General features: G+C 34.3%; 1 protein-coding gene and 1 long non-coding RNA gene across 6 annotated transcripts in view; both read left to right on the top strand.

Annotated features, from left to right (window-relative positions):
• The first annotated feature begins 7,866 nt into the window (after positions 1-7,866).
• On the top strand, positions 7,867-13,763 carry vrtn (vertebrae development associated). 2 transcript variants are annotated; one of them, XM_087296927.2, is made up of 3 exons: positions 7,868-8,005; positions 10,545-10,893; positions 10,997-13,763. In XM_087296927.2, exon 3 carries the CDS (start codon positions 11,060-11,062, stop codon positions 12,578-12,580), a length of 1,521 nt encoding a protein of 506 aa, XP_087153053.1. In that variant the 5' UTR covers positions 7,868-8,005; positions 10,545-10,893; positions 10,997-11,059; the 3' UTR covers positions 12,581-13,763.
• Positions 13,764-13,911: 148 nt separating this feature from the next.
• The window catches only part of LOC147832231 (uncharacterized), a 328,520-nt gene continuing 322,152 nt past the window's right edge, over positions 13,912-20,279 (top strand). For 2 of the 4 annotated variants that reach the window (XR_015518503.1, XR_015518502.1), the window contains exon 1: positions 13,914-14,294. This is a non-coding gene — a long non-coding RNA (uncharacterized LOC147832231). Of the gene's footprint in view, positions 14,295-20,279 lie in introns of all 4 variants that reach the window. The other 2 variants (XR_015518505.1, XR_015518504.1) reach the window with 2 other exon arrangements.

The following is a 20,279-nucleotide window of genomic DNA, read 5'->3' on the forward strand; positions in this document are numbered from 1 at the left end:
TGTTTTGAGAAATTGTTCAAATTTTAAAGTCGGCCTATACTTTAGATGTGAAATTTAAAGTTACAGCACCAAAAAAAAAAAACTAAACAAAAAACTAACTAACTAACTAACTAACTAACTAACTAACTAACTAACTAACTAACTAACTAAATTACTGGTGCATATTTTGTTAAATTTTTTTGTATTCTTTAACTCTAAAACCCAATTTAATGAAATGCAATGCATAATTCAAAATACTGGAACTCAACACAATCTCATTGCAATTTCTAACTTTCCTTTTTTACAGTAATGGCTAATCTTGTTCACACTGCATGTTCATATAATCTGCTATATATATTGTTTTTAGAGGCTGGGTTACATTTTCATAAATGAGTTTGAAAACAAAAAAATCTATAAAAATTGTTTAAAAATACTTTGTTAAAAAATAAGTTTAGCCATACTTTTGAAGGCCGTACATACAACTATTATTACAACTGAAATTGTATTGACTGACTACATAATAAACTGTTTTTAAAAATGTAAAAATGCAGAATATATATTTTTTTTTTCTGTGAGGGTTGTGTTTAGGGGTAGTAAACAGATTTAAATTTACAAAATATACGTTTTGTACAGTATGAAAAATCATTATGTCTGTGGGAAAAAAATATATAGTCGTACAGACGTGTCTATTTTTCCCACAAAAGTTGCTCTATAAAGGACTGTAATGGATTTATATTTCCTCAAACACATAAATTCATTATATGTTGCAATTGTGGACTGCTGTTTTTGTCATAATGAAACTGTGATGTAATCACTGAGCTTAACCCTAAAGACATCACAAAAATGGATTTATATATACACTTAATAATAGGTAACTTAAAAAACTTTCATCAAATTTACTAAATGATATCCTAAACAATCAAATTTCATCTGTATGTTAAATAACATAACTAATAAATAAATAAATAAACTAATAAATAAATAAATAGTGATGTGACTCTAATTTGGACTGAATCATAAAGACAGGACAGGACACAAAGTACCCCCTTCCCTAAAAAACAAAAAACAGCCAATAGCGTATCGTTTTTATTACAGCTTTACAATGAGAGTGGATGAGCTTAAAGTCCCAATGAACCGGAAGCTACGATAGTTATTATTATTATTATTATTTGTATTGTGACGCAGTTCCTGGAGAAAATGAATTTTTCTACCGTGAGCTGAATGGATGCATTCAGAAAGATCAGGAAAAGGGTTGTAGAAAAGTTATTACAGCCTAACAGACTCCTCGTGCTTACTATTTCTGTTTGTTGTCAAAAATGACCGTTGAACCAGCGTGGTTAAGTATGTTAGCCATGCTCATTACCTCAAAATCACATAATTTGAGAATAAAACAAACAGGAAGTGCATTTTCAGATTTCAATTAAAGATTAGTAGGGCAAACTATTTTTTATTACATGCACTGTAATAAATGTGAGCAATGTGAGCTAACAAAATCGAATGATTAGTTTTGATTTCTTGGAGACTTTAGGCATATATAGCAATAGCATTTTCAAGGGGTTGGGACATATCAGATTGAGAGCATTTGATCTGTTAGATTTTCATTTTAACGGATGAGGCAAATGGCTAGTTTGGATGCTTGATGCAAATTTAGTCACTGTTTTAGAGCACATTAGCTTATCTTTATCCTCATAATGATACTAAAATATTATAAAAAAAAATAATATTGATATCATGGGGACTTTAAATGAACTTTTTCCACAGTGTGCAGCATATATAGTTCATTCATTTCAGCTTAGTTCCTTTATTAATCTGTGGTCATCACAGCGGAATGAACCACCAACTTATCCAGCATATGTTTTATGCAGCGGATGCCCTTCCAGCTGCGACCCATTACAAGGAAACACCTATACGCTTTAATTCACACACATACACTACGTACAGTTTAGCTTACCTAATTCACCCGTACCACGTCTTTGGACTTGTGGGGGAAACCGGAGCACCCGGAGGAATTCCACCCGAACACAGGAAGAACATGCAAACTGCACACAGAAATGCCAACTGACCCACCTGAGGCTCGAACCAGCAACCTTCTTGTTGTGAGTCAATTGTGCTACTCCCGTGCTAGTTCACTCAAAAAAAATGCAGTTTGCTGTTTGTTCAAACTACTTGTTTAAAATGAGCTGAAACAACACAATTATTGTTTTCTTGAGGGGGCAGGGGTTTTTAGGAGGGGAAGACAACTTAATTGTCTAATGTTCAATCCGCTTAAATTTGAAAAACTAAAAGTTGACTTAAGTTATTCATGTTAACTTAAATCTAATCAAGTGTGTGAAACCCAGCATTTTTACAGTTCGTTTAAAGAAATATCAATTAAATTTAGTTAATATTTTTTTTTTAATTATTGCAGTTAATTCACTGTTAATGTCAGGGAACATTTCTTCTCTTAATTCTCCTATTTTCTCAAATAATTGATTGTTAAAATTAAACAAAGAAATGTAGCTGCATGTGACAGGCTTGAAAATAAACCAACAACCAAACAAATGCACATCCACCTCACCAGGGTGAGACTTTTTAGCACGGAAAACGAGGAAAAGTGTGATCTGAAAAGCGTTTCCTTATCTCTCTGCACCTTTGGCTAGTGTTTGGTGGTTAATGAGGTGAAGCGATGTTTCATGTTGAGTTGAGGCAGTAGGTGTGAAGGTCCTGCTCTTGACTCCACACGGCCAAGCTCAAGAACAAAAGGCCACAAGACTGTCCTTGTCTGTGTCCCACAGATCTCTGACGACCCCCCCAAACCCCCAAACATACACAAGCACAGCCCATTGACCAGCACATACACACAAGCCCAGCATGAGGCAGACCACCGGAGCCGGGCCAATGCTGCAGCATTAGCATTTTAAGCACAGGATGGAGAGAAAACACTGGAGGTGTTGTAGAGCACAACGGCTCATCAGTGTTTCAGCTACACATTTCAGAAATATCTGAGTGTAAAAAAAATATTGTTGAATTACTGATACTGATATCTTTACTCAAATAAAAACGTGAGTAAATGTAAAATATTAGTTTAAACTTTACTTAATTCTCTCAAAATTTGACATTTTCCTAGTATTTATTCAATATAAAGTAGAGTTTTTGTTGTGTTTCTTGAGCAAATATCTAATTAGTTTTAAATGTAGAAGGATTTTCTAGACATTTAAAAAAATAGCCAAAATGAGTAAGTTCTTTCCTAAAACTATTTTTTTAAAACTGAAAACAACCTTATTTTACTTAAACCAACGGCTGATTGCTTGATTGAAAGTAAAAACATTTAATTTTATTTATTTTATTTTATTTAATTTTTATTTTTTTAACAAAACAATATTTTAAGCTTATCTTTTTTTAGCTTAAACATTTCACAATTGAATTTTTTTTTTTTTTTTTTTTTTTGATATTTGGACTACACTGTAAAACATGCTGGGTTCCACACAATTTATTCATGGTTTCCCAACACAAATCGAGTAAGTAAACTAGTTAACTACTAATAATTAAGTAGATTGAACATAAAATAATCTGTCCAAAAAAAATCTCAACAATTGTTTTGTTTCAGCTCATGTTAAATAGTTTAGTTTAAACTTTATTATCCGTTCTGCTTGGCACAGAAAGGAAATGTGTCTTTAACACTGGTAACATACATACAGCCATACAACAATCACATAATAGCAACACTCGTCAAGACAACCAAATTAATTCAAATCTTAAAAATGTAGCTCCATACATATTACTGCAGATCACCTAACAACCGCACCATTCACATTAAACAGTGATCGGGTTTAATACAACAACTGCAATTAGGATAAATGACTTTTTATAAGCGTTTCTTCAGGCTCTAGGAATTTGAAGCCTGCATGATGGTAACAATTCAAAAACTGAGTGAAGGGGATGTGTATTATCTTTGAAAATCAAAACTGCTGTTTTGTTCCATGTGGAATAAAATAATATCTGCAGCGAAGGTTGTTTCTAACCTGTTATCTTAATTGCCTGATTGATCATTTGCGATCATTTCTTCTTCTGTTTAGGTGTTGTGTTACCATAAAATGTAATCATAAAACAAATTATATGTGAGAAAACTCTCTATTTAGGATCCATATGCCATGTTTAAAGTCTGTGTACTAACATTAAAACTTCTCAACTTGTGAAGGAGACTTCTTCTTATAAACAGCCTCTACATTAAATCAAAATTCAGTTTATTTTCAGAAATTGTGCTTAAATACATACAATTTGAGAGCTGCTCTACTATTTTTCCATTTATGATGAATGGTTTATATATCTAGTATTTGCTACTCTTGTTTGACTCCCGCTCTTTTGTTTGTCCAATATTAAGATGTAATGAACTTTTGCCAAACCATTTAAATGATACTATTATTATATATTTAAAATATAAGGAGCTATTCATTTCTTCCTGATAGGAAGCCTATGGCAGATCACAGGAAAAATTAAATAAAAAAGTAATTTAATCAGCAAAAAAACATTTTTTGAATGTTAAAAACAAGACATAAAAACGTATAAGAGAAGCAATTTTGCATTGCATTTTGTATATTTTTGTTGTTGAACCCAAAAAATGTTGGCAATATAGCCAGTGACTAGTAGAAATAAAAAAAAGTAGATTTGTAAGTCAATTTCTTGCAGATTACAGCATTTTTTGTGTTCAACAGAGGAAAGAATCTCAAATATAGGTGAATAAATGATTTTTCAATTTGAGGTGAACAATCACTTTTAAATATATAATAATCTAAAGTTAACTTATTTAAATTAAAACCAGAAGGCTCACAAATTGTAGATTTTGGCTCTAGCTATGCCAAGATTTAACATTATTGCTAAGAAAAGCAAGAACTGATCAAATGTTTACAGCCAGCTGTTTTGAAAAAAAGTGTCTGGCAAATGTATATACAGTCATTACTATTAGCCCCCTTTTTCTCAAATGTTGTTTAACAGCAAGGAAACTTTCACAGTATATATGTCTAATAATATTTTTCGGCTAGAATAAAGCATTTAAAAAGAACTTTTAAGGTAAAAAATATTAGCCACTTTAAGCTATATATATATATATATATATATATATATATATATATATATATATATATATATATATATATATATATATATATATATATATATATATATATATATATATATATATATATACATTTTTTGATGGTCTACAGAACAAACCATTACTATACAATAACTTGCTTAATTACCCTAACCTGCCTAGTTAACCTAATTAACCTAGCTAAGCCTTTAAATGTCACTTAAATCTCTAAAGAAGTGTGTTGAAAAATATCTAATGAAATATTATGTAATGTCATCATGACAAAGATAAAATAAATCATTTATTAGTAATTAATTTATCAGTTATTAGAAATTAGTTATTAAAAATATTGTTTAGAAATGTGTTAAAAAAATCTCTGTTAAATAGGAAAAAAAACAGGTGGGCTAATAATTCTTTCTTCAACTGTATATATTTCAACATCAAGAAAAAGTGGACAGAAAAGAGATAAAAGTTCTACTTTTGAATGACGAAATATGAAAACTGTTAATTAACGGATATTTTTAACAGTTCAGATCACACTCATTAAGTGGGATTTTACATTCCAGGCTACTCACATGTTCGATTATGTAACAAATCACTTGATTTGTAGTTTATTTGGGACCGACTTTTCAAATCAATTACACCACATAAAAGTAGATTTAGCTGTAAGTCTGAATAAAAACATGCTTCTCCGTTGTTTTAAACCTGACACCAAACTTGTAGAGGATGAAGTGAGAGGTGGATGAGGTCAGGCTTGTGTTTTTGTGAGGTGGTGGAGGGGTTGAAACAAAAGGTCCTGTGAAAAGCCTGCAAAAGGTGGACGTGCAGAGGTGTTAAAAGTGATACCCTGAAGAAACAAGAGGCAGATATATGCACCTCTCTTTGCCATTTGCACACACTGTCTGCCTCAGCACAACTCCAATCAACAAACGCTGAGCTTGACCTTGTGCGGTCTGAGATAAGTAGAGTTTGAGAATATACACCGTGATATAAGTCAACGTTTGCGTACCTGTTGGATTTAGTGAACCCTAAGAAGGACACAAGTTGCGTGTGGGGGGTGAAAATGGAAAACAAGGGCTTAATCCGATAAAAGAAGGCATTACACTAAACATCCCCAGGTATACTGAAAAATCTATCTACATCTGATTGAAACTGGAGCCCGGGCTTTGGCATGGATAGAAAACACTTCAAAGCCATTGTGTGAGGGAGTTCACTTTGAGCTATGGAAATGGAAATTTGCAGCATTCCTCAATGATAATTAGCCAACTGCAAAAGTGCAGCCAAGCTTATCTTTAATTACTAAGGAAGCTGCAGAGCCTATTTAGACTTTGTTGTCTGTTTAAGGTTTTTTTTTTTTTTTTTTTTTTTTTTGCTTTTGTTGTGGTACTGCTAATGCAAAAATACAAACATATACGGGAACTGTGCAACAAAAGTTCCTTTCAGAGCTCCACGTAGAAAGACGGTTTGTTTGTTTTCAGTTAGGCCCTTTCTAAATAAAGTCACATTACTGTAAAGATTACACTAACACTAAAATGAACAATGAATATACTTATTAACTGGTGACAATGATGGCACGCTATGTTGTATTTAGGTTAGATTCATTTAAAATATCCCCTTGGGGCAATAAATTCAGACATCTGTGGTGCTTCACAAATATGTAACTTAACTCACACACACACACAAAAAAAAAGAATACTAATACAAAATAAAATAAAAATAGATTTTAAAAAATCAACAAAATGTATTAAAAATCTGTATTGCTTCAGGCCACAAAAGTAAGTTCATAATAATTTGTAGAACATCCAGTTGACCCAAGGGGCATCCATTTAAAAGAATTATTTAGCAGGTGTGTATTGTCTCCTATTAACTCAAGTGCCATCCTTAAATGAGAAATGCCCATCATTTTGAGCCCATAATATAATTAATGTATTACCATTCATTTGCAGTGATTATCTAGAGATTCTAACCCTTATATTACTTTTGATTGGTACAGTTTCTGTCTGAATGCAATACACCAAATATCCCACATCGGAAAATAAATAAATGAATAAGTAAATAACTGTAAACTTTTAACTTGAATACATTTCACACATTACAAATAAAAATGAACAGAATAATAATCTTTTTAAAATAACAATTTATGTCTTTTTAAGCATTTAAACAGTTTTAAATCTATTTATTTATTTATTTATTTATTTATTTAACAATACACAAAAGTTAGTACCCTCAGATGGTATTTGAAGCTGAAATAAATTAAAATGTTTTTTTTATTTTACTTATTTCTTTCTTCATTTATTATTATTATTATTATTACTAATTTTATTAGTTTGAATTTTATTTTTTTATGTGCAGCTGGCTTCATGCACTTAAAATTGCTGGTCATTTTTCAACATAATTATCTTAACATTTAATTAACTGTACATATTACATCTCAGGGTTTTTAAAACATTGCAGGCTGAAAACGAGAAGGTGTTGCAAAAAACAAGAAAGTGAACAAATACATACATACAAAAAATTGTTTGTGTTTTATATACTTGGTCTGACTGACCTAAAGTGGCCCTCTTTATGTGAAGGGTCAGCTGGGTTTTAATTTAAATGTAATATTAAATAGCATGTGGTACTTGCTGGTATAAAACATTTTGGGTTGGGTAGTCTGTATAATATTAATAACAATAATAATCAACTTTTCTGTCTATCAGTAGTCCTCACAAAAACAGCTTCCATTGATAAAGGTGTGTGAGTGTGTGTAGGGGCTCAGTGATTGACAATTTCCTGGAGGAGGGTCTCTCTTATCATGTGAAATGTCCACTTCTCGCGTTCAGTCGCCTGTTATGAGCACGCTGGTTCAACGCACACAATGGATTAAACTTGGAGTTGTGAGAAGGTCTCAGTTTCGCCATACCTGACTACTTTACGGAACTGATTTAAATCTCAGAAGTGGAAAACACAACAAACAAGGTAGGTAGTATGTATTGTTAGCCTTGTTTACTTTGCACGATACCGTATGTATTTTTTCTCTATAAAATATTCGTTCATGCGGAGTAAGGTGACTTTATTCACATTGCGGGGAATTTCTCGGATAAATTGTGTTTAAATACCTTAATTTAGACCAAAAAATGATAATCACTACACAGTAAAATGTGACGAATTGTTTAGTTTTGGTAAAGCTGAGTTGTGTTTTACGCGCGTGTAACGGAGACCCTTTGCGTAATTTGTAACTCTCCTTTACATTAGTGAAATCTGCTAATCTTTTCTTTCCCATATTTGCGGTTTGCGTATTGTTTCAGACTAATTGGTTACGTTTTATTCTTTAGACCGCCCAATAAATTAAACAACGTTTTAATTTATTTATAAATGACCTGAATGAAAGCAGTTTGACCTGCTGACCTAGAACAAAATGCCAATGGAAAAAATTCAATACCTTACATTTGCCTCATAGCTTTGAGAAAATGTGCTGTGCAAGTTGAGAATAAATGCATATTTGCATTTGTGTTTCGTATTTAAAATTTAATTTAACCAGCTGTCTTTTACAATATGAATCAATCAGTTTCTAATTGTGACCACTGATTTATGTGTTGTGATCTTTATTTTTAAGATAAATAAAGCAAATACTCTATAGTTAATACTATATTCTTTTTTTTAGATCTTTGCATAACTATAAGAGTTAATTTACAGTTCACTCTTTTTAAGGGGTGTAAATATGTTCATATGAAAATAAGTAAAACTACTTGCGTATAGTTGCCAACTGAGTTTACAATACATCCATAAACCTTATAGACAATTGAGTAAAACAAGAAAAAGTACACTAAGTACAGAAATTGATTGATTAATTTAATGGCATGTTATTTTTTAAGTAGGCGATTTGGCTTAAAGTCAAATTCTTGATTAATTGAACATTTTAACTCTATTACGATTGATGAATGATTATTTTATTTATTTATTTAATTATTTTTTTTGCCCTCATAGTTCACTGGCAGGTTTTGTACAGTAAATATGCTCACACATCACAGGTGAGAAATTTTTAAATCATGGGTGCATTACTTTTTTTTTTTTTAATAATTGAAGGAAACAAACACTATCTACTGTCTATGATTATTTATTAAGCATCAACGTTGAACAACTGATATTAAAATAAACCTTGCCTAAAACCAACAGCCACTTTTTTCTTTTACAAAAGTGAAAACAAATAACTTACTTGGAAACTAAATTAATTATTTTTAATGTTTTCAAAAGCAGAAAATCAGCAGTATCTCTTCTAAAACAAATAACTCTAATATATTCTGTAAATCAGTGATTCCCAACCTTTTTTTTTTTTTTTTTTGCCTGAGACCCCCTTTTTCCGGCAGAAAATATTGTAAGGCCCCTCTCCACATTTAATGATATTATCGCTCGTATAAGTTTGTATTACGGATGGCAGAAATGAGGTTGTTTTCAAACGAACTGTAAGTTTATTACTGTATCTAGATAGGTTTATGCACAAATAATAGCCTAATGTAAAAAGTAAAAGCAAAGCATCAGTAGGCCATTTGTATTGGGTACAACTTGTGGAATTGGGGATGAGTCGTCTGCAAATGTCATATTAATTTGGACGGCCTCGTGCATTTGTTAGCATTAACTTTGGTGCAGGGAAGGCACTGTGGCTGGGTCAGGGACTATTTGCTTTCAGAAAATGGAACAAAACCATAGTTCAGGTAACTATATTGTATTGTATTTCCTGCATTTCGTGTATTGGTAGCGCTGCAGCCCGAAATGTTTGGAGCTCCCTCACTGGGTCCAGTATGCTTGGGTCATTACTAATAGGCGAAGGTGAATCAGTGAGACTCTGTCTTTTTTGGGGAGGATAAATTACAAATTTGTCAATTTTTTTATGGTTAGCCAGGGATAATATGAGCTAAGGCAACATGATCATTCTCCTTCTTGTCCACTGTTAAAAATGTTTTAAAACATGATGGGACTCTCCATAGAGCTCGCTGAGGCCCCTTTGTGGCCTGGGACCCTCCCGTTGGGAAATGCTGCTGTAAATAATATTTTAAACAGTGCATTTCTTCAATCTTATTTAAACAAATCTTTTAATGTAAATAAATTTTAATGTAATAGAAAATATGCCATCTCAAGAAATCTCTGGCGCAGCTTCCAATCCCTGTCAATATAGTGCAAAGTGTAGTTACATTTTTCGAGAGGTGGTGGGTATGTGACCGCACAAAGGTTGCGCCCGACCTTGTGCATTTAATGCAGAAGTATAAATCAGCCTTAACCGAGTGGGGTCACGTGACCCAATGTACGCTAGAAAAAGTTATTGAAAAATTGACCTTGACAAATTAGATGGATTATAGGTTCTGAATGTTGATTTTGATTACATTTTGATTAATCGCCCAGCCTTATTATGCATTCTAATCATTTAATACTAATACATACCTTTTAGCATTCATCTAAATACACTCTTTTAGAACTTCAGTATGTGAAAATCTATTTATGTCTTTTTTGTATGTTTGTGTAGTTATGATTCAAAGGGCAGAGGCGGTGCTCTCGGTCCTGGGGGAGCTGCAGGAGGCCACGGAGTGTGTGGGTCTTGATGCCCTCACTAAAGTTGCAGTTGAGGTGGAGCAGGTGCTGGCCCCTTTCCCACTTCCTACAGCACCCTGCTCTGAGATCTCCTCATGGCAGGGCATCGACGCAGTGGCTCACAGGCTGTACCCAGGAGATGCACCCACAGGTCTGCTGCCTCTGGTCTGCAAAGGAGAAGGAAACCTGCTGTTTGATGCAGCTAGCATGCTTCTGGTGGGCTCTACGAGTCTGAGTCTGGAGCTGCAGGTCAGGACCGTGGTGGAGATGCTGATTTGGAAGAGGTACTACCTGTGTGGAATGATCGATTCTAAAGTGATGCTGCAAGCTGCCAGATTTTCCCTGTGTGCCGAGGAATCTCAGGATATGCTCAATCTCCCCATTCAGGTGCTGGAGGCCATCTTCGATGCAGATGTCAAGGCCTCATGCTTTCACGGGTCATTTGCAAACATGTGGCATGTGTATGCACTGGCCTCTGTCCTGCAGTGCAACATTTATTCGGTTTATCCCATGTACAATTTAAAGATTCGGCCATATTTCAACAGGCTCATTCGTCCAAGGATATGGTCGAAAGACACAGAGCCGTTGACCCTTCACATCATGTGGTCAGGTGACCTGGAGGCAGGCTCCGTTTTCAAACCCCACAAGTTTGTGGCCCTAATTCATGCAAGCGACCTCAAAATTGGGAGCCCCAACAGCGAGCAGCGTATGCCCTTGGTGAAGTCACTGGAGCTTCAAAATCAAGATACTCAGCTGTCTTACTCCAACCTCAAAAACAAGTTCAACATCACCAAGAGCACCTTTTATCGCTGGAAAAGGCAAAGCATCGAGTACCACAAGAAATCAGTGGCAAGGTATGAGGCCAAACACTTTTTCCTGACGTCCTACAAACAAGGAAAGCTCATTCCCCTCAGCCAGTTTAAAGAACTTTTCCCAGAAATTCCAAGGTCCACGTACTATGCATGGAAGCAAGAGCTTGTGTCCTGTTGTAGCCTCTCAGGCGGCTCTACGGGGGAGTTGAGTCCTGGAGACAGCACTGAACAAGACTACTGGTCCTCACCAGAAGTCAAGAAGACACCAGGCCAAGGCAGCTTTGCTAACATGTTGGCCTTCAAATATGAGAAACTGGAAGGAGAACGTAACCAAAATGTGACCTTAATGCAAGAAGCGAAGAAGAGTCTGCAGGACTGTATTGTTGCCAACACCTCGTTCCCATACAGAATCTTCAAAAGAAAGTTTCCGGGCATCTCTAGATCCACATACTACAACTGGAGGAGGGAAGCCATGCTGTTTATTCCTTTCAAGGAACACTCCGGTAGCAGCGAGGAAGGCTCGGATGCTGACAAATCCCAGAGTCCCAGAAGTCAAATGTCCCCTTCTAAGTTTGACAGACAGAAACTGTCACCAAGAGTGAGGATCTCCAGACGCAAACACAGAAGCCTGAGGCTGGCGTACCACCACAGGAAAATGTTAAGGGAAGAAGCCAAAATGCACATCCGAAGGTCAAAGATGTCCTTCATCAAATTCAAGCTCAAGTTCCCTACGGTTTCCTCCTCTTTCTACTGGCTCTGGAGAGCTGCTTTGAACAGGAAACCTGAAAAGCCTGCTGTGATGTCTAACTCTGAGGAATCCAAGAGCTTGGCCATTTCGCCAGACGTCTTCCAAAAGATAAAAACTCAAGGAATGTTTTCTTTTGATGGGAACATCGATTGCCTGAATGGACAGACAGAATTCACAATGCCTGAATACTCTCCGCCTGACCAGTCCACTAACGACCATATGTTTGTGATGGATGTTGTGGCGCTGGCCAACTTCAAGGCCAAAGCAAAGCTGTTCTTGCAACAGCGCTTTGAAGAAAAGGCCTTTCCTACATTCAAAGAGTTCCGGTCTTACTTTCCTCTTACTCCTCGTTCCACCTACTACATGTGGAAAAGGGCTCTGCATCACGGGGTGCCTTTAATTCATGCCTGAATGCTGTCACATTCATCACCACTGTAAAATCCAGTAATTAAATCCATATTTGACACTACTAGTTTTTGTGGTTCACAATCCAATGTTTTTTTTTTTAATCTGACTGTTTATTTTTATTTTTTGAGTCACCTAAATATTTGCAGTTCATGCATCTTAATTATCTGTCCCTTTCCTTTGTGTGACCACTTGGTTCTAGCTCAAGGACATTTGCGTGTGTGTGAAATCAGACAGTCTTTGTGTCCTCCTACAGTAAGTGCTGGTGGCCCCCAGGCAAAAGGCAGTTCAAAGACATTATCAGGTTTTCAAATGGCTCTCTTAGACCCCAACCCCCTGAATATTTACAATTTAAATGAACTCAGTCAAAAGTCAGAGCCTGGAACAGTTTTTTTTTTTTTTTTTTTTGCCTTTTTATTTCTTTAAAATAGTTCTTCTTGTTTTATTTTATTCATTTTTTAGCCTAAACTATGAAATTTACAATTATGATTTTGTTCTTAATGTATAGTATTTTAATTCATACACTGGAGTGTCTTTATTTCTTTTTTTTATACATATATATTTTTATACTGACAATTGAATGTGATCTCTGACTGGGACAACTTTAATATGGCCAATTCAAAATTGAATCCTCAAACTTAAAAGTTACAGAATTGCTGCTGTTTTGCACATTGTTATTTTGAGCATGTTTCAGTTCACATTTCCTTTTTTTTTCTTGCTGCTAAGGGTGTAAATATTTGCAATCTCGATATTGTTTAAATGTATTGTAAAGTTATTGTGTTCAACTACCTAGCTGATTTTTCACTTTCACTGTTATGGTGTTCTGTGGCTCAGTTTAATTTGTCCAAAAAATAATGCGTTTACAATGTGCTTCTTTTGGTGAATTTAATAAGTGCACTGTTAACTTTGTTAATGTTATCATGTGAAGCATCTCATGTTTGAGGCCAGTTCCTCTGTGCAATAAAATCACTGTTCTCTTTAAGCATTAATGTAATACAATGAGCTTTAACCATCAAGTGTTAACTTAAGTTGTTAATTATAAGCTTTTGAACTGATAGTTGTACACTCTGGAATTAAATCATTTATTACAAAATGATCATGGAGGAAGCTTTTGTTTTTTTAAACACAACATTGGCTTAATTAAAAGTATGTCTGCATGCATGTTTGAATAAATACCTTTATAATATCAGTATGAATTTTCGTATGGTGTGACTGGCTCCTAAATAATTTATTCTCAACTGATTCATAAATTCTGTGAGGGGGGAAACAAACAAAACAAAAACCTTCTTGTTTATATCCAAAAGACAAGTTTTTAGAGACAGATGCACTAGATGGCAGTGGTGGACTGCTTTAGGATCCTTTTTCAATCGAGAGCTGCATTCTACTCTCTTCCCGAGATTTCCCATATTGTGCTGTATAGTCCAATGGTTTTACTCTTAATTTAATATACACGTAGGCCGATTGATGTTGCTTGTTGACTACTTTAGTAGATTTTTTGATGATTTTATAAATAGCCCATCAAGCAATTTCTTAATATTTTTGATGATGTATTTTAGCTTAAGTCGTATAATAGTATGCACTGCATTGTTTTTTCTTTTTTTCTTTGACGCATTAATCAGACTTTTAGTTTGACATCACTTTTACGTCGCGGGCAAAACGAGCGATAATGAATGATTGGAGTCAGAAGTTCAGCAGATGGCTTACCCATTAAGAAAGCAAGGTAATTGTTTTGTTTTATTGTTTGGGAAAATTTAGAGAGGCTAAATAGATAACGTTAATATACTATTGCATTTGCCATCCCCTGCTAACAAAACAAAACAAAACAAAACAAAGAGCTTAAACCAGCCTAGGCTAGCCAAGCTGGTTTTAGCTGGTTATTTTTAAGCCTGACCAGCTAACAACAGGCCGGAAATTGCCAAAACACCTCTAAAACCAGTAAAGCTAACGTTAAGCTGTTTTCCCCCCAGCAGGGTCTGTTTAAAGTCTATTTAACTTGTTTTCCGTTAAGGAGCAATATGTTGTGTGACCTGCGCTTAAAATTGTATGTTGTAAAGTTAAACACTTGTCAGTTGCAGTAAGCATAATTAAATTAGTTATATTATGTTGTTATGTTAAGAGTGTGTTGTCCAATATGCACGTTGTTGTAACCTTCTGTAGATTTAGTCATTTGCTATTTTAATGCGCGAGACTTCCAGTTTAGTCTTGTTCCTTTTTTATTTTAGCTGTAGAATATAGGTTGTTGCGGTTTTTAAACTTACATGACTTATCACATGCTATTACTCTTCGACATTTCACAGAAAATGGTTCACTAGGTGTTGCAAAAAAAGGTGGATTGATACAATTGTAGTAAATGCACTTGTTTGCGGATTTGAAATAGATACATTCTTTCAGAATTTGTGAATATCTTTTTTAGTTGTACTTTTGAAACTTTAAAGGTGCACTCAGTCTTTGTCTGTTAAAGCTTAATTCCAGGTCATGCATGTAATTCTTCCTCATAGTTACTTTGCGACTTTTTAAGGTACAAAGCATAAGGGCCTGGTATGGACTGGAAAAGGACTGGTATGCTGTAATTTTGAACAAAATCTGCCCAAACTTAAGTTTAGAATTTGTTTCAGGAGATCAAAATCATGAACTTTACAGAAAAGTTTAGAAAAAAAAACAGCGATTATGTAATAGGAAGCCGGGATGGGTTATTTTACTTTGATTTGAATTAGGCGAGTATTCATTTTTGTTGTTGCATATATTCAGTCAAACACACAGCCTTTACTTCATTTGACTTGTACTTTTACTACAGTATAACTCATAGAACAAAAGTTCTTTGTATTCTTTAGTGCTATGGTTGTACACATGGGTATTCTCTATCCTCTTCACACAATCTCTTGTCTACGTAAACATTCCTTGTCGCTGTAGCTTGCACATGTTCCAGTCTGTTCAGTTTATGCAGTTTTTTCTTTGACTACCTTGCGAATCGACGTCCCCAAGGCATGGTTGGCATCTTGTTACTACAAAAATTAAATGTGCAAATTCAGCCTGTGCAGACAAAGGACAGAAATCCCATGATGTGCTTACAGCACACACCCATACTATAGTATTCATGTTCATACATGTGTGTATTAATCTAAATACCACTAAGAACAACATGGAGAACATAAGCTTCACTGTATTTTTATTTTATTATTTAAAAATAACTAAATTAGGATGCATAGGGACCAATTAATCATAAACAATACTTATAGGTAGGGATGTCCTGATCAGGTTTTTTGGCCCTCGAGTCCGAGAATTTGATTTTGAGTATCCACCGATACCAAAACCTATACTTCTATAATACATAAAGAATAAAAAAAGAGTGAAGAAACAGATCCAGGATGTTCCTTATTTTTTATTTAATTCACCTTATTTTAACATTCAACAACTGTGTTAACAAACCGAGCACTTCTGTGAGGTAGCTTGAACAATCAAGTAATAAATAACATTAATTCTTCACTGATGGACTTTAGTGCAACAGTAAATATACATAAAAAACTAATATAAAAAACAAATAGCACCTTAACTTAAAATACCCGGCAGGCAATCCCAGATTTACATATCTCACGCATTGCTGTTTTTGTGTAAACTCAAGAAAGAGGTCTAACACTCTGCCACCGCATAACTATAGATCTGTTAAAAATATCTATATAACAATAAATACATTTGAAGTCAGAATTATTAGCCCCCCCTGTTTATTTTTCCCCAATTTCTGTTTAAAAGAGATAAGATTTTTTTTAGCACATTTTGAACATTAGTTTTAATAACTGATTTATTTTATCTTTGCCATGATGACAGTAAATAATTTTTGACAATATATTTTTTAAGACACTTCTATACAGCTTAAAGTGACATTTAAAGGCTTGACTTGGCTAATTAGGTTAACTAGGCATGCAAAGATAATGAGGCAAGTTATTGTATAACGATGGTTTGTTCTGTAGGCTATTGGAAAAAGTAAAGCTTAAAGGGGCTAATAATTTTTACTTTAAAATGGTTTTTAACAAATTAAAAACAGCTTTTATTCGTGTTGTAATAAAACAAATCTTTCTCTAAAAGAAAAAATATTATTAGACATACCATGAAAATCTCCTGTCTCTGTTAAACATCATTTGGGATTTATATAAAGAAAAAAATCAAGGGGGGTTTAATAATTCTAAAAAATAATTCTATAAAAATGTCAAATTCTGATCGAGTCTGAAACTGCATGATTGGGCCCAATTTCTGATCATGTGATCGGATCTGGATATCTCTACTTATCGCACCTTCGGAAAATAGCTTCATAAAAATTGTATATTAATTAGTTGATTAAAACGGTGTTAAAATATTAGACAGATAAAGAACTAAATCAGTTCATCATGGCTTTCCCATTTATCATCAAATACGTCAATGATTGGATCAGCTGGACTCACAATATTATAGCAGTGGGTTCAAACAGAATGACTGGAGATTTTGTTAACTGCGTGTGTACGATTGTTTAATTTGTTAGAGGTGATCAGTCAGCTCTGACTAATTGTACACTCGTTTGCTAGATTAGACATGGCGCTTTGCTCCTGCTCATTTTGACTAATTGTGGTAATGCTCACAATGCGTGAGGTGCATATACGTGAGAAAATCCCCGCAGATGCCCTAAATGCTTTTCTGAAGCTTCAACAAACTTTTTCCACAAATTTGTCTAATTTCTCCACTCATTATTTTTCATCACTGCTGTGTCTAATTAACTCATTTGATAGTCAATTTGCTGCCGGCTTTCATTCAGAGGCACTTACGGCGAAATAATCCACAAAGAGCACTGCAGCTGAATTCACCATTTACTAACCATTGCAATAATTGTCCCCTGTGCGTAGTTGTACGTATCACAAATATAATGCTTTATGGCATTAAAAGCATTTCCATTACAGAAATTTGATAACACCCCACTGAGATTGCTTTGAGGCCGCATGGGTTGTCTTAGCAGGATAAATCGTGAGATTGTGGATGAGAAAGAAAGAGAAATTGGCAAACATCAGCACCATCCACTGCATGCTAATGCTTAGTGTCTCTTCTGTAATAAGGCCGCCTCATTAGTAAACCCAACTCTCTCATTTAACCTCATCCCTGATAATGACCAAATGACTTCCATTGTGGAATCCTGCTCACCGCTGCACCTCCCTAATGGCCTCTCTCCTCTGTGATTAAGAGGCAAACAGCCACAGACGCGAGCCATGTCGACTTTTGTCTGCTGTAGAGGAGGTGAAAGAGAAGGACAAAGGATAATTGTGGTTATAAGTAATCGCAAGAGAACCATCACGAAAACCTGCAATGCAAACGCATAATTATTATAAATGCCTTTTTGTAAATAGGATTGCCTGGAGACAGTTAATGAGAGAGATATTTTTTTTCTTTTATGATATTTATTAATTTCTAGGCTTGCTATTTGTGTGACATTTCATCTTAAATGTAAATTAGATTTTACAACATTTAGTAGGGGTGTCAGAATTAATTGTTTCCTTGATGCACCGTGATGCAGGCATGGACAATTCGATGTTGGTTCAGTAATAGTCATAACCGGTTTTGTTATTGATTTTATTTCATTACGTCATTCATCTCCTATGCGCTATGTCGCGGTAGAATACTATGGCAAAGGAGGCGAAAGAGAGTAAATAAAATGCTCCAACTACTTAAAAAAGCAGATAATTGTGCACAATTCATTGCTTGTGAGTTTGCTGCTTGTGACAGTCTTTCACTGACATTGAAGAAGTACAGCACACAAGCTGCTATTCCCCTATACTAGGAAGAAAATAAAAACTGTTAAACTCCATCTCTGCTTCTCTCTCTCTCTGTGGATGTTCTTCCTACATCCCTCATCGGTGAACAGCGTTGACAGTTTTAGAGCCAATCCCAGCCCTTTCTGTTGAGCGGGTGAAGACAATGACTAATCAAGTATAAGAACTCACTCAATATAGCGCTTAAAGGAAGCTGGTTAATATTTTAATTTGTTAATTTTGCTATAAATGCTCATGTTGTCTTTTGTGCATGTATTTGAGTTTTGTTTAAAACATTCAGAAGGAGCGTTGTCTTTGACCAGGTAAAATTCAAGATACAGTTGCTGCTTGTGTAAAAAGGACAAAATTGTATTACAAATAATGCATAAATATATTTCTAGATTTTATTTTTTTTGTCTTGTGTTGTAAAGAAAGGAAACTAATTGTGTATGGAAAGCATCATAAATACACTGTAATGGACTAAAAAAATTTAACTGAATCGTTGGCATGATAATCTTTACCAAACTAAACTATGAGACCAGTCTAGGTTCGAAGCACTAAAATTTGGTTGTAATTTTTTCAATTTTTATTTGTTTTTGGTAAATTTTTAAGGTAAGAAAAAATAAAGATAGAGAGACACCAAGACCATACAACAACAAGACATGGGCTGGTGTAAGATTCTGACGGTATGATAATAACCTTGGATAAAAATATCACAGTTTCACTGTATTGTGATTAATGGTCTAAAATATATTCTTTTTAAATGTCTGGGTAAAAAACAAAATCTTTTTTTCCCTTTGAACACAATATATTTAATAGTGTTTTTGGAAACGTAAACATGTCAAGCTAGATGCCTAACAACAAAAACAAAAAATTCAAGCAAATACAAACAGAACGAAGACACAATGCGCGCATACAATCGAGATGTAAACAGAGGGTGTTTCTCAGTTTCATGACTGCAGAAAACGGACTTGTGTTCTTGTGAAGACCGGTCTTGCTTGGTGTTCTCAGAACAACAAATTCGGGAGACTATGAGAACATTGAACGCATCCTGTAAGAAATGAAATGTTGCGTTCTTCCTGATGGTCACGTTACCTTCACGCGTTTGACTGAAAATTATTTAAACATTACAGCATTCATACAACAATTTATTGTTTTTCTCCTTTTCAAAATATATACTATGCATTAAAACATTATAAATATACGTTGCACAATATAAATGAACAGATTTTAATACAAACTTCAGCAAATAAACACTCTTGATGTGTTTATTTCTTTATTAAGATTTTCATGGTAATGTTTACTTTCACCTTTTTATTTAGGGAAGTTTCTGAGACAAATAAAATATATCTCTGAACTTTAATAATAAGTATATACTAAATGCTGCGCTTTCCACCTCCAGTCGCAATGACTTCAGTTTGGTGCTCAAGTCTGCATCGCGTCCTCAATATCAAGAACACATCAGGGAAGTTTCACGCGTCCTCCGTTCTTGCTGTCTTGAGTATTGGAACTGAACTTTGGCAGCTGATAATGACATTACACGACAACTCGAGGACGCCAGACCCCTGAAGAACTCGATAAACTAGATAAACTATCTAAAGAACTATTGATAAACAGCTATAAACTATTGAAAATGCTTGAATTAAATCTGAAATGAAATTTGTTTATGGTATTAGTTCAACAATTGTACTCAATTGTCAAAAACAGAATGAAAAAAGGAGAAATTCTTAAATTCCTAAAATAAGGCATATTTTATTACTATTTCAGGCATTTGAAATATAAACCACACTTGAATTTACCAGTATTGAATTAAAAAAAATATATTATTTATTATTATTTTATATTTAGTTCTTTGAACATGACTTTTTAAGATGATCAGTGTTTTAAAATTGCTCTGACACTTTTCATGCAAATATTATCGTGAAATGTTAAGCACTATA

Source organism: Danio rerio, chromosome 20, assembly GCF_052040795.2.
Source record: "Danio rerio strain M-AB ecotype USA chromosome 20, GRCz13ab, whole genome shotgun sequence".
Taxonomy (NCBI): Eukaryota; Metazoa; Chordata; class Actinopteri; order Cypriniformes; family Danionidae; genus Danio; species Danio rerio.